The sequence below is a fragment of the Cryptotermes secundus genome, unplaced genomic scaffold (genome assembly GCF_002891405.2).
Source record: "Cryptotermes secundus unplaced genomic scaffold, Csec_1.0 scaffold2069, whole genome shotgun sequence".
Classification (NCBI taxonomy): domain Eukaryota; kingdom Metazoa; phylum Arthropoda; class Insecta; order Blattodea; family Kalotermitidae; genus Cryptotermes; species Cryptotermes secundus.
Window position 1 is genome coordinate 285,293 of NW_019734999.1, and position 20,073 is coordinate 305,365.

General features: G+C 41.5%; 1 protein-coding gene across 11 annotated transcripts in view; it reads right to left on the minus strand.

Annotated features, from left to right (window-relative positions):
* Positions 1-20,073, minus strand: part of LOC111869205 (aspartyl/asparaginyl beta-hydroxylase) — a 38,752-nt gene that overhangs the window by 11,903 nt on the left and 6,776 nt on the right. For 5 of the 11 annotated variants that reach the window (XR_002843629.2, XM_023860507.2, XM_023860505.2 and 2 more), the window contains 9 exons: positions 18,768-18,950; positions 17,657-17,776; positions 16,025-16,345; positions 12,433-12,512; positions 10,105-11,217; positions 7,971-8,145; positions 6,293-6,367; positions 2,433-2,558; positions 1,044-1,277 (listed from right to left, as the gene is read on the minus strand). Coding sequence is in view for 10 of the 11 variants with exons in the window: in XM_023860507.2 (XP_023716275.1) it covers positions 1,044-1,277; positions 2,433-2,558; positions 6,293-6,367; positions 7,971-8,145; positions 10,105-11,217; positions 12,433-12,512; positions 16,025-16,345; positions 17,657-17,776; positions 18,768-18,950 (2,427 nt within the window). In the remaining variant the exon portion in view is untranslated. The remainder of the gene's footprint in view (positions 1-1,043; positions 1,278-2,432; positions 2,559-6,292; positions 6,368-7,970; positions 8,146-10,104; positions 11,218-12,432; positions 12,513-16,024; positions 16,346-17,656; positions 17,777-18,767; positions 18,951-20,073) is intronic. The other 6 variants (XM_023860506.2, XM_033753331.1, XM_023860508.2 and 3 more) reach the window with 6 other exon arrangements.

Genomic DNA, 20,073 nt, shown 5'->3' on the forward strand with positions numbered 1-20,073 from the left:
TGCAGTATCAAGATCTGTATTTGGGACCCCCAAAAATACAAAGCAGGAATGCTACCCTTTCAGATGTGACATCTGATGAATTTAATTTACACTGGTAAATTAATTAAGAGTATTTTCTTCGGGGCTGTGACACTGTGTAGTCCAGAGGATGTTCATCAGTGTTATGGAGAAACATACTGCTTCCATCTTCAGAGTTGAAGAATAAGCCAAGCAAGCAAACAGCAAGAAACAAACGGCAAAATGTTTAGGAAGAATGTCGGTTACTTTCTACTGAAATACATGGCGTCACACCCCAGAAAATAGAGGTCTTCCTGGTCACCGCTGTGAAAACCTCAAATCCTACAATCAACTAATATTCATGTCCATATTGTGATCAGCAGATGGTGAGGCAGATGAGTGAACACAGCTTGTTAAGAGCAAAGAACTTATTTTGAACTTGGAAAAGAACATACCAAAACATTTAGCTGTAAGATTACCAATTCAGTGCTAGGATTAAGACACTAAAATATAAACATGTAGACCACAAGTGCAGAAACTTGGAACATACAAACACAAATTACTTGCCATTCAAAACTGTCTCAGTGACTGTCACGTTAACATTTGCTTGGATGTAGTAAGAAAACTATAAATAATTTTGGGCAGAACACAAGCAATGACACAAAGATCTGAACTAGGAACCTCCTAAGTACAATTCTGCTGTTTATAACAACAGGGTTTCTGGACTTTGTCCATTGTCTGGTGTTCTGAATGGAACATAACATCACCCAATCTGGTGACGGAGATCAGATCTCTCTAGTAGGCACCTCCACACATTCTCACCCTAGGACTGAGGCAGATCCAGACTTACTGCCATCTATGAGCCGACTGTCTAGAAAATGTGGGAACCTCAACATCTCACAACCCTATGGGCTTCCATGGCCTGTTACAGGGATAGCTTTACTTTTACTTTACAACAATTTAGGAACAAATTTTGGGGAGGGGGAAAAAAAAAGAACCTCTCCACTACTCTTGTGGTCACATGAGGTATTAACAGAGATACTGACATTTTTGTAGTGTTCTACCAATAATTCTTGCTGCCTCTTCATCTTCCTCACTTTCTTCCTCCTCCTCATCCTCCTCTTCATCACTCTCTGCAGGTAAAGCTCTCTTCACTTCCTGTGGTCTATACTTTGTCACATAGTCTTCGTACGTTTCTCTTTTCTGTGGCTTTTCTTCTTCTTCTTCGTCATCATAGTCTTCTTCTTCCTCACCCTCCTCCTCTTCAGAATATTCAGAGCCTAAATATGAAATGTTCCAATTTCCTTGCACGTTACTTCAACAGAAAATTATTTGAATTTAATAAAAGAGAAAATTCTTTCACTGTTTCAATATTAACCAGGCAAAATGGCAAAAGTGGAACATAAGATATCTTCAGGTTATTTAATGACACTTACCCAACTACAAGCATCATATAATGTCAAACAATAGGTCAGTTGTAAATGAAGTGTATAGGATATGGAAGGAATTGGTAATAGTCTTTTAAGGTACAGCTGGTTCTCAATTTGTGTGATAGCTGCAACTCTGTAACCAGTAAAGTTTCATGTCACACAAGAAACCCTAAACCAAAGATGTGACAATGCGCTGCCTGATCAAGCCTATCGCATACCTCAGGGGGCGGTGATAGATGGGTATGAAGGGGTGGTGGAATGGCTATTAACAGGGGAGAACAACAGAAATTCCAAGCACCTGTTCCAGTCCCACGGAAAACAAGAATCTCACATGAAGTCACCCAGAAACCTGAGGCTCTGAAGTGGGGAGCCATGACCTAACTAAAAGCTAATCTCCGCAAAATAACGAAGGCTGAGAAATGCCTGGAACGAGATACGGATCAGCAAGATGCCTGTGTATCACCTGAGCGATATGTTAATCCTGGCCTTCAACTGAGAAAGGATACTGAGCACTGAAGAATGAATAGGGACATTAGGAAGAAGTTAAAATTCAATCAGCACAAAATGAAAAGGATGAATAGAAACAAAACTGTAAGATCCATGTGAAGAGAATGACTGAACACTGAACCAGATTCTAAACTGCAAACCAAAAGGATGCGGACAGAAGAAGGCCTTGGAAGAGACAGAATATGTGAAATTAGAACAGACTCAGCTGCTTATGAGGCTGAGGGGGAGAGATGAATGATGATGATGAAGAAAAATGATGATTATGGGTGGAAACAATGTAGAAGAGATTGTAGCTGAATTCAAGATACTGTTGTTACATCACTTTCTTAAATGGTGAAAACTGTAAAAAAAAAAAAATCCTGTCAGAGCTCCGGTCCTTGGTTGGGATTTATACTGGGTACCTCCTAAATCTGAGTAAAATTACCACTTTGCTACCTCACGCAGACATCAAATCACCATGAAAAAGAGCTGTAATTCACAGGATACTCTGAACTTCACCTTCTAGATCATCTTGCGGTATCAGTGTCTGTCGTCTCTCAATCAGTTCTGGTGTGATCTCCTCCACACCATGCTCGGTGTCGCTTGCCTGTGTCGAGATAGCTGGCTGCACTGTCGTGCCATCATCTGCAAATCAGTCAACATTACCATGCCATAACAGCAGACACTTCAACCTACGGCTGTCAGGCATCGCTACAACATTCTATCCTGGCCACGCCATAGATGTTTTAATTCTAATGAAAATTCTTTCAGAACATTCTTTGCATGGAGTTCAGTACTCAGTGGTACAGGGTTTTCTTCAGAAACTGGTAACCATTCAATCAAGGAATTCCCTTATGCTTAAGGGCCTTGAAAGATCATCATTTTCACAAAAACCTACCATCAGACTCTGTCCTGAGCCACCTGAATCCAGCCTATACTCTCATGTAGTTCTCTATATTCTATACTATAACATGGCTACTACAGTGAAACCCCTATTTAATTTTACTGTATTTAGTGAAATGAGCTGGGATAGCTCAGTCGATACAGAAGTGGGCTAGAGGGTGGATGGCCAGGGTTCAGCATCCAGACCAGCCCTGGGACCCATCCTGACTCCTATCCAATGGGTAACGGAAGCTCCTTCCCTGGGAAGGAAGTGGTTGGGGTGTGAAGCTGACCTCTCACCTATAACTAGTTCCAAGGTCGAGAATGGTGGAGCTATGCCTCCACTCCCTTGTATCACTTCATGGCATCGTGCTTCATTAACTAAGCACAGAGACAACTTTACATTTTCATTTATATTTTGTGAAACCCCATAATGGGTATCTCTTCCGGTCCCAGCCTAAACCCAATATAAACAATAAAACGTGTTCCTGTATATAATGAATTCTGATTCTGTAGATAACCCAAATTTAGTGCAAGGAACTTCTGACCTTCCAGAAAATGTACCTGGATTTAGCGTGACAGCATCTGATATCTATATCTTCTTTCTGCCTGGAATCGTTACTGAAACACCTGATTTTCCTATCAAATCTTCGGTGTGCGAGGTTACATGCTGAACGCGCACTGAAACCATGCTCCCTGCCATATCGCAGTTACTTTCACTCTTGACTGAGGTTCTTTCAGTGTTTATTTCATATTTCATTAATTATTTCAGAAGTTAATTTGATATTACCGATTATGTAACTGTGTTTGTGTGTGCAGAAACAGTTTCTGTAACTACTTCAGAAAATAACTTATTTTATTGCAACTGTACATGATGTATCATATGAAGACGGACAGTTTCTTGTTGTAACCTTGCATAACCCCCACTGAGTGAAAACCCTGATTTAGTAGTAAGGAAATAAATTTCCACAGAGAATGATTAAAGAGGGATTTCACTGTGTTCGACATCTGGCATGTATTTAAAATTTCTGTGCCAGCAGATATACACAGTTAGTACTTGATACCTGACATATTCCTACATGGGTGCTAGTAGAATTGGTGGGGGGTGGGGGGGACAACAAGAAAATTTGCTTACAAAGTTATATTTAAGGCATTAATAATTATGTGTACTAACTGCACTAGAGTACTCAGAAGAATACATTTTTCTAAAACACCATTCTAACCTCAGAGTAGCAGCTCTCATACTTTGTGAGACTGCGACCCTGTAAATTATTTTTTCATTAAATGACAGCCTGGTATAATTGACGCTGGGCCTTGCACCAGGCCACAGTCTGGCGGTTGAGAAACACTGCTTTAAAGTATGTGATTAATTCCTTCATGACAGTTTATTATCCAAAATCTATTACTATTAAAATTCTGCCACCTATTCTTCTCTGTTGGGTCTTGTTACTAAACTTTTGTTCTTGATTTGCTATAAAATTTATTTTGGTATTAATATTTTGTAGACTACTCCCCCCTTTTCATTTTGATCCCCCCCATAAACCTGGAAGGGGCAGTGCAAATTCTTGCTGGTATTCCCCATGTACAAGAGCATCTTGGCTGCGTGGCTTCACTTACATAGCGCACAGAAACGCACAGAAATACACATAAGCTCAGTAACATTATTACCATACATTTACACATACTGTTTACATCACACGTTTACACAACACATTCAAGTGAACCAAAACCACCTCTCGTACACATCCCTGACGTTTCGACCTACCATGGCCAGATCGTGTCTGGACCCCATAGATGTACTTTTTACATCACAGTTAAACCATTTTCGCGATGTCCAATTTTAAAAAAAATTTGATCTGGTGTCACAGAAGTAAAATCGTTCAAAACGTGGTCATCTGGACGGTGACACTGTGCATCAATAATGACATTTTGGGGAACACGCTACCACTGCCTTTGGGGTTGAGGATGCTATTAGGTTACAATTGGCTGCAAAGAGTGTGGTCACTCAGATCCATGACGAGGAATCATGAGAAAGACATCTCAATTCAGGGCCACTGTGGACATGAAAAGGGAAGTGAGAAAACACACGAATTTTATTGAATGCACAGGGGGGAGGGCTGATGTCTTGTTCTGCGAATCCATAAGGGACTCCACAATTTACTCAATGGGAATTTTTATAACTGTTAAACTGTCTACAAACAAAATGTCACTAGCCATTTACGGAAGACACAGTAGCAACACCATTTCTTCCGGTATGGAGGAAAAGCCACAAATAAGCAATAGGTTAAGTTTTAAGTTAAGTTAAAGATCAAAATAATTAGTTCCATTAAAAGCCATGAATAATCAATGTAACTGAGCCAACTATAAATTCAGCGCTCAAATAAGTCATAAAATGCTGCAAAAATATTATTAATTTCTTTTCTTGAGGTAATTTGGATTCACTTCAAGCAATTAACATGTTAACTTGTTAACAAAACTCACAATCTCTTCTACATTTACACTGGGGACAAACCACTGGTGCATTGCTGCATAACTCAACACAAGGTGTTACACAATTTTCCATAAGTCACTCTATGCTTCAAAGTATTCATTGAGATCACAGTCTTCTGAGATGCGTCACCATGTTCTATGGTAGAGAGGTACTGATACTTTGGGGGAACTCCCTGGCTCCATCCTCTCTACTACACTATGCGGCATCACATGCCAGAAGACTGTGATCAAAATGCTTACTGTCATGAGAAACTCAGAACTTACAAAGTATTCATGTTTTCTGATAAAAGGGGGTTTTCGTCACATTTACTACTGTAACTACATTCTTTTAACTTCTGTCATTCAGACGTTAACAAACAAGCGGATCCACTGGTAATAAATGAAACCAAGAGAAAATAAATTTCTAAACAGAAACAATTTTAATTTTGTAACATCTGACATTCTAAGAGCAACAAATGTGAATACTATCGTCTTCTGGGCTACAATGCCATGTGGCCTGGTAAACTGTTTCCAACTTTTGGAGGAACCTCCTGCCTCTTAACTCTTTTATCCTGAAGATGGAGGTAGCAGGTTCCTCTACGAACAAATCTACTAAACCACATAACATCACATTCTAAAAGACAATAATCAAGTATAATTCTTTGTGTAAATATACAGAAAGAAAATTGAAATTCCTTTCAGTTAAATTTGTATAAAATATTATAACCATATAGCCACATTTACAAAATGGCACTCAATGAGAATGTATTAACCAGTTTCTACAATATTAATACAACTCTTAAAAATTAAGTACTAAGTTGCTTCAGGAAGTGCAGTTAGAACTTCTCATCCGTGTTGTCGAAGTCATATAGACACTCACATATAAAACACACAGAAACACTGAGACTAACTACTATTGTGTGCAGTATCTCTAACATGAGAAATGCATTGTTAGTAAGTGTTACAAAGAGCGAGCCATGCTGACAGTGCGAGCAAGTGAGCGAGGCACATAAACAAATAATACCGACCCGCATTCCACTTCCTAACCAGAACCACGTGCGCTACTAGAACTAGCGCCACACCAACACCAAACTTTAGCGCCACTGGAAACACACATAACATAGCAGTAGTTGCCAACTGTCAGCAAGGAAATGTAACATTGCATTTCCCATTTACAAATATCAAACTTGTAGTAACTGCATAGGTGAAGGGACAGCATTAACTAAAACAAGAGGACAAGATAAATACAGTTCCTGCCACTACTGTGTTATACTTTCTCTTTATCTCCTTTGCTGTATACTGATAAATAAAAATAATTCTCTGGTGAAAGAAAGACCACAGAAGGGCACAAGACTGACATCTGTAGTTGCCAAGATATAATAAGGCAATTGGCAATGGAACATGACGGTTTTTAAGGTGCTATCGAAGGGGGATCAGACTGAACGTAAAGAAAATAATTTAACTGGAAAAGAAATAGTGCAATGCAGTTTAGTAGATCACATTCATTTTTAAAAATTAAAATTTTCAGGTGCTCCACAGGACAGTGAGGCCCACCCCTAAGTCACTCTGAGAACTTTACTGATGGCTTACATTCAGTGAATGTTGTAACCGCACACGCATAAAGTGGCGCCACCAGCCAGTTCTCCATTCTCTCAGGAACACATATAAGACCTCATTCAGCCAGGTACAGAAGCTATCTGACAACCGTCACATTTTGTACTAGCAAAATTTATGCTCCGACTGCAGCACGTCTCAGAGAGACACGATATCATGATACGATTTTTGGACAGAGAGCAAACATGTCTCAGAAACAATGTTAGTTGATAAAGGGTTAAGAAACATAATGATTCATCACCACTACAGTCCACAATTAGACACTAAAATCAGTCAATTCAATACTGTTTACATCCTCACAACCTACTTCACAGAATACATTTTAATATTATCCTTCACTCTATACCTAGTATTCATTGTTTTTCAGCTGCCATGTTGTAGACATCTGTGTATTATTGCATGGCTGTTATGCTTCACACTTCCTATCCTCTGTCAGAATGCTTCCAACACAATACTTTTCTCATATATGTCCATTATTGAAAGCCTTTTGAAACAAATGTATGATGCAAATGCCTCGTTATGAATACGTACTGCGTGCAACAGCTGCATTCTTTATATTCCTTTGTAATCACATCATGCAGTGGATGATATGAACAACAGATGGCAGGAGTTTTATATTTCCCCTTATTAATGCATCATTTTCTAACTCACGACCAAATTAATTTGTAACTGGTAAGAGTGAAGCAGGAAATAAAGACCACAATAAGATATTATCATTTATCTTATCATGAATGCTGAGGAGATAAAGATTTTAAAATAAAGCCATCATGGCCTCTTTCAAGGTATGGGTACTATCTAAAAAAATTTGATCTACAGCCCAACTATTTTTGCCTCTGCAACCTGCTCTTCTGCCCTGAAAAAGGCAACAGGTTCCTCCAAAACTTCAGTATCAAGCTACACAGCATCATACCTCACAAGACCACAATCCTGGTAAGTGTGTGACGCTATAATGTCTATTGATAATGCATCCATCATCAACTATTGCAAAACTGATGATGCATCCAATCATCAACTATCGCAAAACCTACTGTGGCTCACCTCTCTCATAAGATTACCTTGAAACACAAATGCTCACATGACATTTACACTTACCACCAGATGGTTCATCTTCGTCGTCATCATCGCCAACACCAGCACTGTCATCATCATGACCACTTTCTTTATCATCTTCTGCGTCTTCCCTTCCCACCTCTTCTCCTACTGCCTCTTCTACAGATTCATCATCATCTTTATCACCATCACTTTCACCACTGTCATCAGCTTCCTCCTTAGAACAAAAGGTAATACAATTTTAAACATGCTGCTGTAATTACTTAACGAACATTTCTGCACTAAATCATCAGCATTTTACGTAAAAACAGTTTCGTCTGTAATGAACATATTTTAGTGGGTTGAGAAATCTTAGGTCCTCACAGTAATAAATGTCAAGTATTACTGTCTTCTGGAATGTGACATGGTGCAACCTGGTAAAAAGGTACCATGCTTCACATCAACCTGCTACTCACATCTACACTGAAGATGGAGGCAGCGGGTTCGCCTGAAACATTGATACCTTTATAGCAGACTGCATGGCGCCACATTAAAGATGCCCATAATCTTATTCTTTTGTGTTCTCAGTGCTTAATGCATAAACTGAATGCTTACAGATCATATCCGCCTGGCACACACGCTTCCACGCACACACACATACTGGGGGTGTCTGGGAAGTCATAGTATTGGTCATTCTAAGTAAATAAGTGTATACGTACATGCGTCCTACTTTGAACGGTTTCCCAGAATACTGACATTTCCTCCTGGTACACCCTGTATAATGAAGACCTCATGTAAGGTTTGTTTTGGGAGCAGTAGATTTGAAATCAGAAAGGAGAAAATTTAAATGGTTGGAATTTAACAATGAGATCGCTGAAACTGAACGTTAAACGGCATAAAACATTCAAACAGAGGAACATTAACGGGGGGTGGGGTGTTCCACCATATATAATTTAAGATCTGTAACTTCAACTTCATTTTTGGGTGCCTGATGACACTCGCTAAATTATATAGGGTACATGCTGTGTATGTATACATATATTCATTTATTTATGTTTTATTGAACTACGCTTATGATACCTCACGCGGTAGCGTAGCTGGTTGAGGGGCTGTGTTACAAGCCGGAAGGTCGCGGATTCAAGTCCCGATGAGGTCACTGGATTTTTTTCAATTGACCTGATCCTTCCAGCCGCACTATGGCCCCAGGGTTGACTTTGCCTCTAACAGAAATGAGTACCAGGAATATTCCCTGGGGGTAAAGAGTGGCCGGCGCATAAGGCCGACAACCTCACCGCAATTTGAGCTGATTGTCTAGATAATGTGGGAGCCTCAACGTCTCACAACCCTATGGGCCTTCACGGCCTGTTACAGGGATAGCTTTACTTTTTTACTTTATGCTTATGGTACCTCAGGCTATATTGATAAAGTGATGGGAGTATCACTGAATACAGAATCGGAAAGGAAGTGGTCAAGGACTAACTTGATGTACAGTCCCAACACATACATGGAGGGAATGAGGAAAACCATACAAATTTCATTCAGGACAGCAGGTCTCCATTCTGCATGAACCTCATATAAGGTACAACAAAATGTATGAAATGAAAAGAACTGAGACAAGCAACGAAGAAAAGCAAAAGAACCCACAGCAATTCCTCCTGCACTTAGTTCTGCACCATACAGTGAACTGTATGCAAGGGTGGAGGTATAGCTCCACCATTCTTAACCCTGGCTCTAGATGGTGGTGGCTGGTCAGCTTCACACACCAGTAGCTCTACTCCTGGGGGAAGGGGCCACATACCAGTGGTTTGAGGCTTGGTGGACCCCCAGAGCCAGTCTGGACGCTACAGAGATAAGAATATCTCATATCTCTGTTGGGAATTAAACCCTAACTCCTCAGTTGTCTACTCCATAGCCTAGTCGCAACAGTGAATGAAGAAAGCAGGGGGCAGGGGGAGAATAAAAACAGGTGAATGCAGTATTTATCACTAAGAAATGAATATGACAGTGTATGCTCAGGTGACCAGAATGGAGCTCTGACAGCTGGATGGATATGACATAATATGTAACAAGAGGCCAGCTCTATGATGATGAAGCTATAGCAAATACAGTGAACAAACAGTGTGTCATTAAGAGTACCAATGTATTTTGCTTCAGTCTGTCACATGACACTCAGTGACAACAGAAGACAATATGTTACCTTTTTATGCTTGGCTGCGGAAGTCCTCGAATCATTCTTCCTGGTTTCTGATATTCTGGATGCGCTTTTATCAGCAGCCACTGATGCCTCTTTTGGAATTTTACCTGCAGACTGGATGGTTGAATCTGGTTCTCGTGAAGTGGTGTGTGCCTTCTGAGACCCCTCAACTTCCTTCTGTTGTTGTTTAGTGTCATGATTTGTGACATCTTCTCGTACCTTGCTTGAAGTCTGACTCGACGCTGGTTTCACATCTACACTTTCAGAATGTTCTGAATGTGATAGTATGTCAGCAACTTTCTCAGGAATGGTGAGTTCCAATTTATCTTCTCTTAAATCACTGACGTGGGCACTTTGTAAGGTCATTTTTGGGTGTAACACTGCAAGGGGAGGTCCTTGAGAACTTGGATTTTCTGCTGAGGAGTGTGCAAGACCAGGTTCTTCTGCCGGAATGTACTGAACAGTTGGCTGTTCTGCTGGAAGGGTGTTTCGGACACTATGTTTTTCTGTAGGAACGTGTTCAGATGATGGTTGGTCGCCTGGAATGTGCTGAACAGCTGGTTTTTCTGTTGGAATGTATTGAACAGTTGGCTTTTCTGCTGAGGTGTGCAACATACTTGACTGTTCTGTTTGGTTGTGCTGAACAGTTGGTTTCTCTGATGGAATATGCTGAACAGTTGGCTCTACTGTTGGTGCATGTTGGACAGCTGGTTCTTCTGTCGTGGTAGAGGACTTACTGGAAGTAGCTCCTGAGCTTCTCTGGGGAATAACTACCTTTTCATCTCTATCATACGAGGTTGAGATGTCCTGTATAACACTGGCACCTCTGACACTCTTATCAGACACTTTATTTGCCACATCTAACTGTGCAGCCTGTGGGTGAGCTGATGATTCGTCTTCTAACTGATTCACAGACTCTCGTTTAATCTCCTCGCGTGTTATTTCTTTATCTGGGGCTTCTTTTCTGCCTTTAGATACTACAGTCACAGGTCTGTCTTCACTCTGTTGGAATCCCTGCGACTTCTTGTTCAAAGTTTCTCCTGCCTGACTAGGAGCATGCACAGGCAACTTGGGTGATGTTTCTGTCACTGGCGCTACTGTTGACTTTCTTCTGGCCTAGTGGTTAGGAACACAACATGCATATGTTACACAGATTAGTACGGTCCAGCACACTGTTAATCATGCCATTAATGTGGTCAATGCTGGCCCAGTAGCAAAGGTGTTTACTCCCTTAGAATTGATGTTTATGTTCCATCTGCAAGAAAAAGTTTTCTTTCAAGAATGAATAAGCAAACACAAATTAAACATCATCGTGTGGATTCTAAAGGGTTCTGATGATGGTGTATAGTACTCAGAATTACTGGATTTTTGGGCTTTGTCCATTGTCCGGTACTACAAAACAACATTTTTGGAAACTGGATCTGTTTCCATCCTCAGACAAAAGGGGAAGACACCTACTCTGGCAGGTCCCTCAGAAAGAGCTAACCTCAATCACTTGCTAAGAGACCCAACAGAGTATATGTCTTCCCCCTCGCCTGAGGACAGAAACACATCCAGTTTCCAAAAAGTTGTGTTTTCTAGTTACCGGACAATGGACAAAGTCCAAAAATCCAGTTATTCTGAGTATCTTCTTATTGCTATATCGATCACTAGTCTGTGTAAATAAAATGATACAGTTATCCGCGTGCTTCATTACGCACAATGCTATGAAGGTGTATGGGTAGTGGACTTATCACTCCACACTCTTAACCTTGGCACCAGCTGGAGGTGAGTTGTTCGCTTCACATCCCAACTTCTTTATCACTGGCCAAAGAGCCACTACTACCAACCAATGTGACTGGTGGACAGACAGGGCACAGAGACTGTCTGAGCACTGTAGGGGAGATAAAAGTTTCTACCCATGTTGAGAAGTGAACCCTGATTCCCAGCAATCAAATCCATAGTCTAGTCACTATACTGACTGAGCTACCCTGGCCTCACTATTCATTCTGCACAAAAAATGGCAGGTGTACTTTTAGACTAATTTTTCTCCTTACGATAAACTACATTTAAGTCGGTCCTGTCAATTATTTACAAGTACAAATTGCATGGGATGATTTTGTAATGATACAGATGTCCATATGACTTGATGTATGATGCTTAGACACAAGGTTAAAGTTACTAACGCAGTCTTCCTCTGCAAGCCAAATTTTACATCATAACACACAGTGATGGGTTATAGTTATGAACTTCTACATAAACATCTGTAATTAAATTGGTAGAGGTAATGGGAAATTTAGTGCTACACGAACACAACATGTCTATATTATTAGTAGCTGGTGTACAGCTCACCTCTTCTTCTCCTCCTTCTTCCGGTTTTGCCTCTTCACTGAAATCATCACCTCCCTGAGCCCCAGCACTCTCATCTTCCTCTGCGGAAGAAAAACAAATTACTTTTCCATACAAAGCACTTAAAACAAGAACATAAAGAGAATGAAGATCCTTCAGTTACTTAACAATGCTCTAAAATGCACGGGTATCCTCAAACTTAACCGATCTCAGCTTAATATTATATTTGGGCATCCCATTGCAATGAGTTGTCACTTATAGTGGGGACACTTGATACACACAATAAAAGAAAACAACACAACAACAAAATATAGAAACATCCATATTTCAAAAAAGATGTGAAAAAGAAAACACGAATGACATAACGAAAGAATGATATTCGATTAGTGTGCAGTGAATCAGACTCCTTATAAAAGTGTTGCCCGCTGATGGCCTTATTTGACTGAAACAAGTAGCACTGTGATAATGCATGTATATTCTAATATTTTAATAATTTTAATAACATTTTATTCATATAATGACCGCTGTAGGGATTAAGTGTGATTCAGCGTTGTTAATTGTTGCATTACAGATGGAAACAACAGACTATAAGTGACAATCTCAGCTTATGTGGATTGAATGTGAACATTATCTCAGACAATTTCTTTTTAATTTAATTACTTTTAACAAAAACTAAAATATGACATCATGGTACTTACATATTAATGGACAACACAAATAACTTTGAAATTTCACACAGTGTTACCATATGCGTAGTTGATCTGTATTTTATACCTCCAACATGTCAAGAACAGTCAGGGTGACATAAGGGTTATATGAAATATGCACTCCATTGGAAATGATGAATTCATGATATTTGCAAGAAGAAAAGATGATCAGTCCTTTTGGAATACTGCCAAAGGAATACAAGTGTGAGAATAAGCATCAGATGAAGCTTTATACAGAGTGTCCCGGAAGAAAGGGTCACTATTTTGGGAGGTCACAGTATCGGTCATTCTAAGCAAAAACAAAAAGCATACATGTACATGTGTCCTATTCCGAATGGTTTCCGGGATAGGGCTATTTCACTGTACAGTACACTGTACAGATGAGCAACATGCCTTGTCCTCACATGAGTTGCACCGAGATAGAGCTATCTCACTGCACAGTACACTGTACAGGCGAGCAAAACACCCTGTCCTTACACGAGTTGCAAAATGCACTGATGTTGAGGGGGGAATTTTCAAAAATGTATCATACTAGGGAAACTGTACCAACTTTGTCACCTGAACAACAAATACTGGAATTAGAAACAGTACGTAATATCTCTTTCTTATCAACAGTTTTGGAACTGTACAGTGAAATAGCTCTATCTTGGAAACAATTCAGAACAGGACACATGTACATACACACTTTTTTGCTTGGAATGACTGATACTATGACCTCCCAGAATATTGACTGTAATGCCGTGGTGCAGGGGGGCGTGGAGTCAGCCTCCTCTGCCACCACTGTTATGCCGCCAGTAGGGGGCCGTGGAGGTATCCTTCCTTGCCTCCACCGTCACTTGCTCTGTAAGGGGTTATCACAATCATCCTAGCTCACCCTTAGCTAGGATTCTCTTGTTTGGGGTTTCCTTCTCGGTAAAAGCTGCCACCATCTATTTTCTTTCCTTTCAATCGTGGGGACTACTCCCTGACATATAGGCGTTGCTCCTTGACCACTCCTCCCGTAGTTTACAGGTAACGACTTAGTACTTTATTAATTCACTTTATCCGTATATCGTAAGGGGCGTTGGTATCTAGGCTACTTAACTCTGCCGGTGTGGCAGGTACCTATCCCTGTTGTCTTTCTTTGTCTTCGGCTGCTACTGCTGCCTGTGTCAGTTCAGCCCTCGCTCAGTCAGGATTGCTCGGGATTGGAGGTGGGAAAGTTGATTATAAATATGAATTACAATCCCGGTACATCCTATCGTATCTATTCTAGCTGTCTATTTACATTATTATATATATACATGATTTACATTATTTACATATTACAAAGACTGTCCTTCAGTCTTGACTACATAGAGTCTTGACTACTCGTTCGGCTTCTTTACGTTCTCCCCCTTCAGGGGTGGAGGCCTGGAGCCTCTCTCTCTCTCTCTCTCTCTCTCTCTCTCGGACTCATCTAATGGGCCATGCAAGCCCTCCTCGTGTAACATAAATCTTCTAGTTGTACATTTCTTACTACGTCTTATATACAATTCTACTATCTTTCATAAAGTTCCCTCGAAACGTGATCTACCCTTAAATATCTATATTAAATTCCCACATACTATAGTTACCACTACTCACTATGTGTAACCTTGACACCGACATATAAGTCACTCATTGCCTGACTACTATCCTAGGCTTCTACACGATCCTAGTTTCCTACCCTACATACTAACCACAACCCTAACATATATACTATAAAACCTTCTTGCCTGGCTAATATCCTAGGCCTTTACATGAACCTATTATCCTACCCTCAGGGCTTACTGGGTACACTGGAAATTGCACATTCAATAGCTCAACAACACTGTTCTCACCAATACTATGAACAACGATATTATCAATCAGCATGGCTATTATGCGTAAACAAACCCACCTGTAGTACAAGATGCAGGCCCACTGCCTCCGCTGGTCAGACCCATGTTGAAGAGAGCCTTCGGCTGACAACCGAATATTATGTGTTAGAACCTCCTCTAAATCCCCCGAAATTCCCTAATTTATGGTTTTCTTTCGCTGATTCAGCGTTGACGACAGAGGGTAGGTGACTCCCCCTCAGTGTCCTCAATCCTCAAAATCACCTCCTCATTGGCTCTCATGGGTGGTTGTGGGCGGACCCCTTGCGTCTTATTGCTGTGTATGCGGTCTCTCACAATTAATCCTAGTGACCGAGTGAGGCAAGCTCTTGCTCTGCGATTACACAGACCTGCTGAGTCTCCACATTCTTAACCTAATTGCCAGTCCTGGTGTTTACAAATTACTGTAAGAACTGCGAAACGCTTTTCGCAAGTCTCTAACATTTGGGTAATACCATACAAGCTCTAATCTCAAATTTGGGCCATAACATTGACCTTTCCTCCTGGAACACCCATAAGAGTTGGCTTCTTTTGGCAGTGCACTATAAAGGCTTGCAAAAAGGTGAACATATGAGCAGATGACTGATCTCGGAACAGTTAGCTCTCCTTCATTATGGCCATCCATTTTACATATAAGTGGTCTCAGGGAAGGAAATTCCATCTACTGGCACAATCATGATACAGATTGACGATGCGCACACTATCGATATGGCCCCAGTATTTTATCACAGATTTATGCTACATTCAAACTAACGGGATCTGAGATTCTTACAGTGGTGACTATTAAAGAGACTTCTGGGGTTGTGACACTCTGTACTTTTGTCTTACGTATATCAACATTTTGGAGGGACCCAATGCGTCCATCTTGCACCTTCTACCCTGAAGATGAAATCACCAGACATCTCCAATGGTACGTACCGTCCGAACTACATGGAGTCACCCCTCAGAAGATCATAACCTTGCTATTTCACTGCCTTCAAAACCTCTGATCTCACGAGTACACTTATTTACCTTCTTCATCCTGATCGTCTTCATCGCTCTCTGTCACTCCGGGGATGCCTTCCAGTATCTCTTCACTGCTTTCTTCTTCTTCCTCCTCCTCCTCCTCCTCTTCCTCTTCTTCCAACTCCTCCTTGTCTTCTTGTCTCTCTTCTTCTTCCTCTTCTTGCCCCTCTTCACTCTCTTCTTCTTCTTCCTCCTCTTCCTCTGGAGACTGTGCCTCTTCACTCTCTATCTCCTCCTCCTCCTCTTGAGACTGTTCCTCCTGGCTCCCCACTTCCTCAAGTCCATCCTGTCCGCCATTCCCAGGTTCTTCAGTTTCTTCCGAATGCTCTGGAACAACATCGATCCAACAAATCAGCTCTGCGATACTGGAATAAATTCAGTGCAAACACACTAATAGTGAGTGCATGAAAAGGAGCCAAATACTGTCATGTGTACTACAGATGGGGTTTGGAATGGTAAAAGGTAAACTTGTCCCCGTGCTTAACTTATTAAGCACTAGCCATGAAGGCATATGGTGGAGTCGATGTATAGACGCAAATTTTCTTGACCTCGGCACTAATTGGAGGTAAGTGGTCAGCTACCGCCCTGACCGCTTTACCCCTGGGGAAAGAACCCCCCTGTACCCTTTAGGTAGGAGGTTGGGTGCGCCTCGGAGATCATCTGGACGAAATGAAGAAGTGACAATTTTGGCCTCACTGGGACTCGAGCTATGAACCCTTGGTCGCCTAGCCCGTAGCCAGCCACTTTAACTGTGCTAAATTTGCTTTATTGAACACTTATACTTGTAACTGTAAGTAACTGTAGCACTAGTGCTAATTCACACACTTCTACAGTTCACTAGAGCATGTACTAAGTCCTCTCAGTCTGCTGTGACTTCACCAATTTTCTGGTAAAGGCTTCCAGTGGCAGACATCTTCCTTCCTCTGGGTTCCCGAACTGTCCCCGCTACTTAGCCACCAGCTTCTATCAGCAACTACTCACAAGGACTGACAGCAGAAGTCCTTAACTAACTAACTAACTAACCAACCATCTCATTCCACTCCACTAACTCTCACTAACTTTCTTGCTTATATCTTGGCACTGACCACACAGGAAACACTGTTATTCTGTTGCTTGGAGGACCACAAAGAAAACACCACTCCACTGCTTCTGTTTGTGGGCTGCTGCCTAGCAACAGTGGATGTAGTCATCTTTCTTGTGGTCGCTGCAATATGAAGAGGCTTCAACTCTGAAAATGGAGGCAGCTGATTCACTTGCAACATAAGTACCTATCTACCAAACTATACAGCATCACACTCTGAATACACGTCCTATTGAAAGAACTCTGCTATTAGTGATCACATGTGACCCATTCACAGATGTGTATATACATTACAGAGAGGGGTGTAAGTGGCTTTTCAGAATTGGGCAGAAAATTCAGATCTGTAGAAGAGCCCAGAGGAATGACCAACAGACATTAAAAGGAAATTATTAGAACATACACTCCTGAAATTGTTTCCAGATGTATCGCTGCTGGGAATGACAGTTATTATGTTTTAAGGCACCCGAAACAGCTTCCCCAAAATGAACCACTCTGCAGCTAAGCAGATGGCATCTACCTGCGTTGATTCCCATTTCCAGCCCTGATTACGTGCTTACCTTCATCGTGTTCTCCGCTCTCCTCCACAGGTTCATCATGTTCCTCATGTTTTGGGGGACTCTCATCAACCCAGCCGTCGAACACCTGCGCCCATCTCGACTCTGCTACCGGCGTGTCTACTAAAACAAATTCATTGAAGAAGAAAAAGCCCTGAAATCATTATACTCATATGTGTACAATAAAGATAATGCTGGCATTATCTGTGGAGAAAAGCAGAGGTGGGGGGGAAGAAGTTGGAGGAAAGGAAGAGAAGTGGGGAAGGACAAAGAGGAAAGGAAGAGAAAGGGGGGAAGGACAAAGAGGAAAGGAAGAGAAGGGGGGAAGGACAAAGAGGAAAGGAGGAGAAGTGGGGAAGGACAAAGAGGGAAGGAAGAGAAGTGGGGAAGGACAAAGAGGAAAGGAAGAGAAGGGGGGAAGGACAAAGAGGAAAGAGAGAGAAGAGGGGAAGGACAAAGAGGAAAGGAGGAGAAGTGGGGAAGGACAAAGAGGGAAGGAAGAGAAGTGGGGAACGACAAAGAGGAAAGGAAGAGAAGTGGGGAAGGACAAAGAGGAAAGGAAGAGAAGTGGGGAAGGACAAAGAGGAAAGGAAGAGATGTGGGGAAGGAGAGAGAGGAAAGGAAGAGACATGGGGAAGGACAAAGAGGAAAGGAAGAGAAGTGGGGAAGGACAAAGAGGAAAGGAAGAGACTTGGGGAATGACAAAGAGGAAAGGAAGAGACGTGGGGAATGACAAAGAGGAAAGGAAGAGAAGTGGGGAAGGCAAAGAGGAAAGGAAGAGATGTGGGGAAGGACAGAGAGGAAAGGAAGAGACATGGGGAAGGACAAAGAGGAAAGGAAGAGATGTGGGGAAGGACAAAGAGGAAAGGAAGAGACGTGGGGAATGACAAAGAGGAAAGGAAGGGCAATTATTATGTGCCCTTACAAAGGTAGGTTAGAGGCACCAAATCATGGCATGTCCTCCTGTCCACCAGAATACACAGCATCACTTCCCACAAGTTCATAACCTTAAAATAATATATTGCTAGAGTAATCACGTTTATTATCGACTATTTCCAATTAACTCCCAGATAACTGAAAATACTGGAATTGTTCATGCTGAAGGGGTGCTTACCATCGCTGGAACCTCGATATTCTGTCACGATGAGGCCAACCATTACAGCCAGTGCACCAAGCAGCAGAAAGAATACAATCTTAGCGCAGATGTTCCCGCCTGTGCCCCTGTCCTTGTAAATGTGGATGGTCTCGTCGGATGAGTAACTGCTGCTTCCGACATCTTCGCCTATAGGTATATCCTCTGTAATGACAAAATTAGCTTTAAATATGAATGTACTGCCTTAGCAGAAACTCTCTTGACTCACACTTCAAAGGTGCTCAGTTCGAATCTTGGCCAGGACATGTGCTATTCTGAGTTTTTTCATGGTTATCCTCAGTCTCTCCAGGAAAATGCTTGGAACAGTATCTCAATTAGGCCATAAGCAGAGGCAAGAGCAGATGCCTGCCTGCTTCTGTTTGTTTCTTACTTGGTTTACTCTGATCCTGAAGATGGAGGCAACACGTTCCTCTGAATCGACAGGTTCTCTCAAAACTATATAGCATTACACCCCGGAAGGCTGTACTCTTCAATATACAACCAGTTTCAATCACACATTCTACGTTTCCAATAGAAAGCCACAGACATAAGATTTTACGTATTTCTTTATGGTTACGGTGCTGGAAATAGCTCCAGGATGATTAATGAATTATGAACTGAAAATCAGCCATGGCCAATTTTTTGGAATTATCCTGGCATTTACCTGGAGTGAACGAGGAAGAACACAAAAGGCCTCAGTTGGGACAGCTAATGCCCGAACAGATTCGAATTGGGCACCTCCCAAACAGACGACAGAAGCATTACTGTCTGAGGACAGTTGCTTCTGGAAGAAACCATGAACTATCATGGGCAGGGACCAATGCTATGACAGAACCAGCTGCTTCCATCTTCAGGGTTGTAGAGGGAGACAAGTGGGGAAGCATGGTACGTGACAGTGAAGGGAAGACCACAGCCAAGGCTCCTAGCGAACCAATGAGAAACAGTGGCTCTTTATGGAGACTTCCCTGTATCATCCATCATTTTTCCCTGGTTAGCTCAGTCTTCTATCCTGAATATGGAGACAGCAGATTCCTCTAAAAAGTTACTATCTATAAAGCTGTGTGGCTTCACTCCTCGGATGACCGTTACATGCACACTTACTGCCACAATAACCTCAAACCTCATACAACAATGAGATATGAGGTTTTCGTGGTGATGGACGGCAATAATGTCTTCTCATATTATCTATACTTCCATCATCGGGAATTAATTCACACCAAAGAACGCAAATTAATTGCATATCTACTGACACGGCTCATCATGTGAGAATATTTCATTACAGAATAAA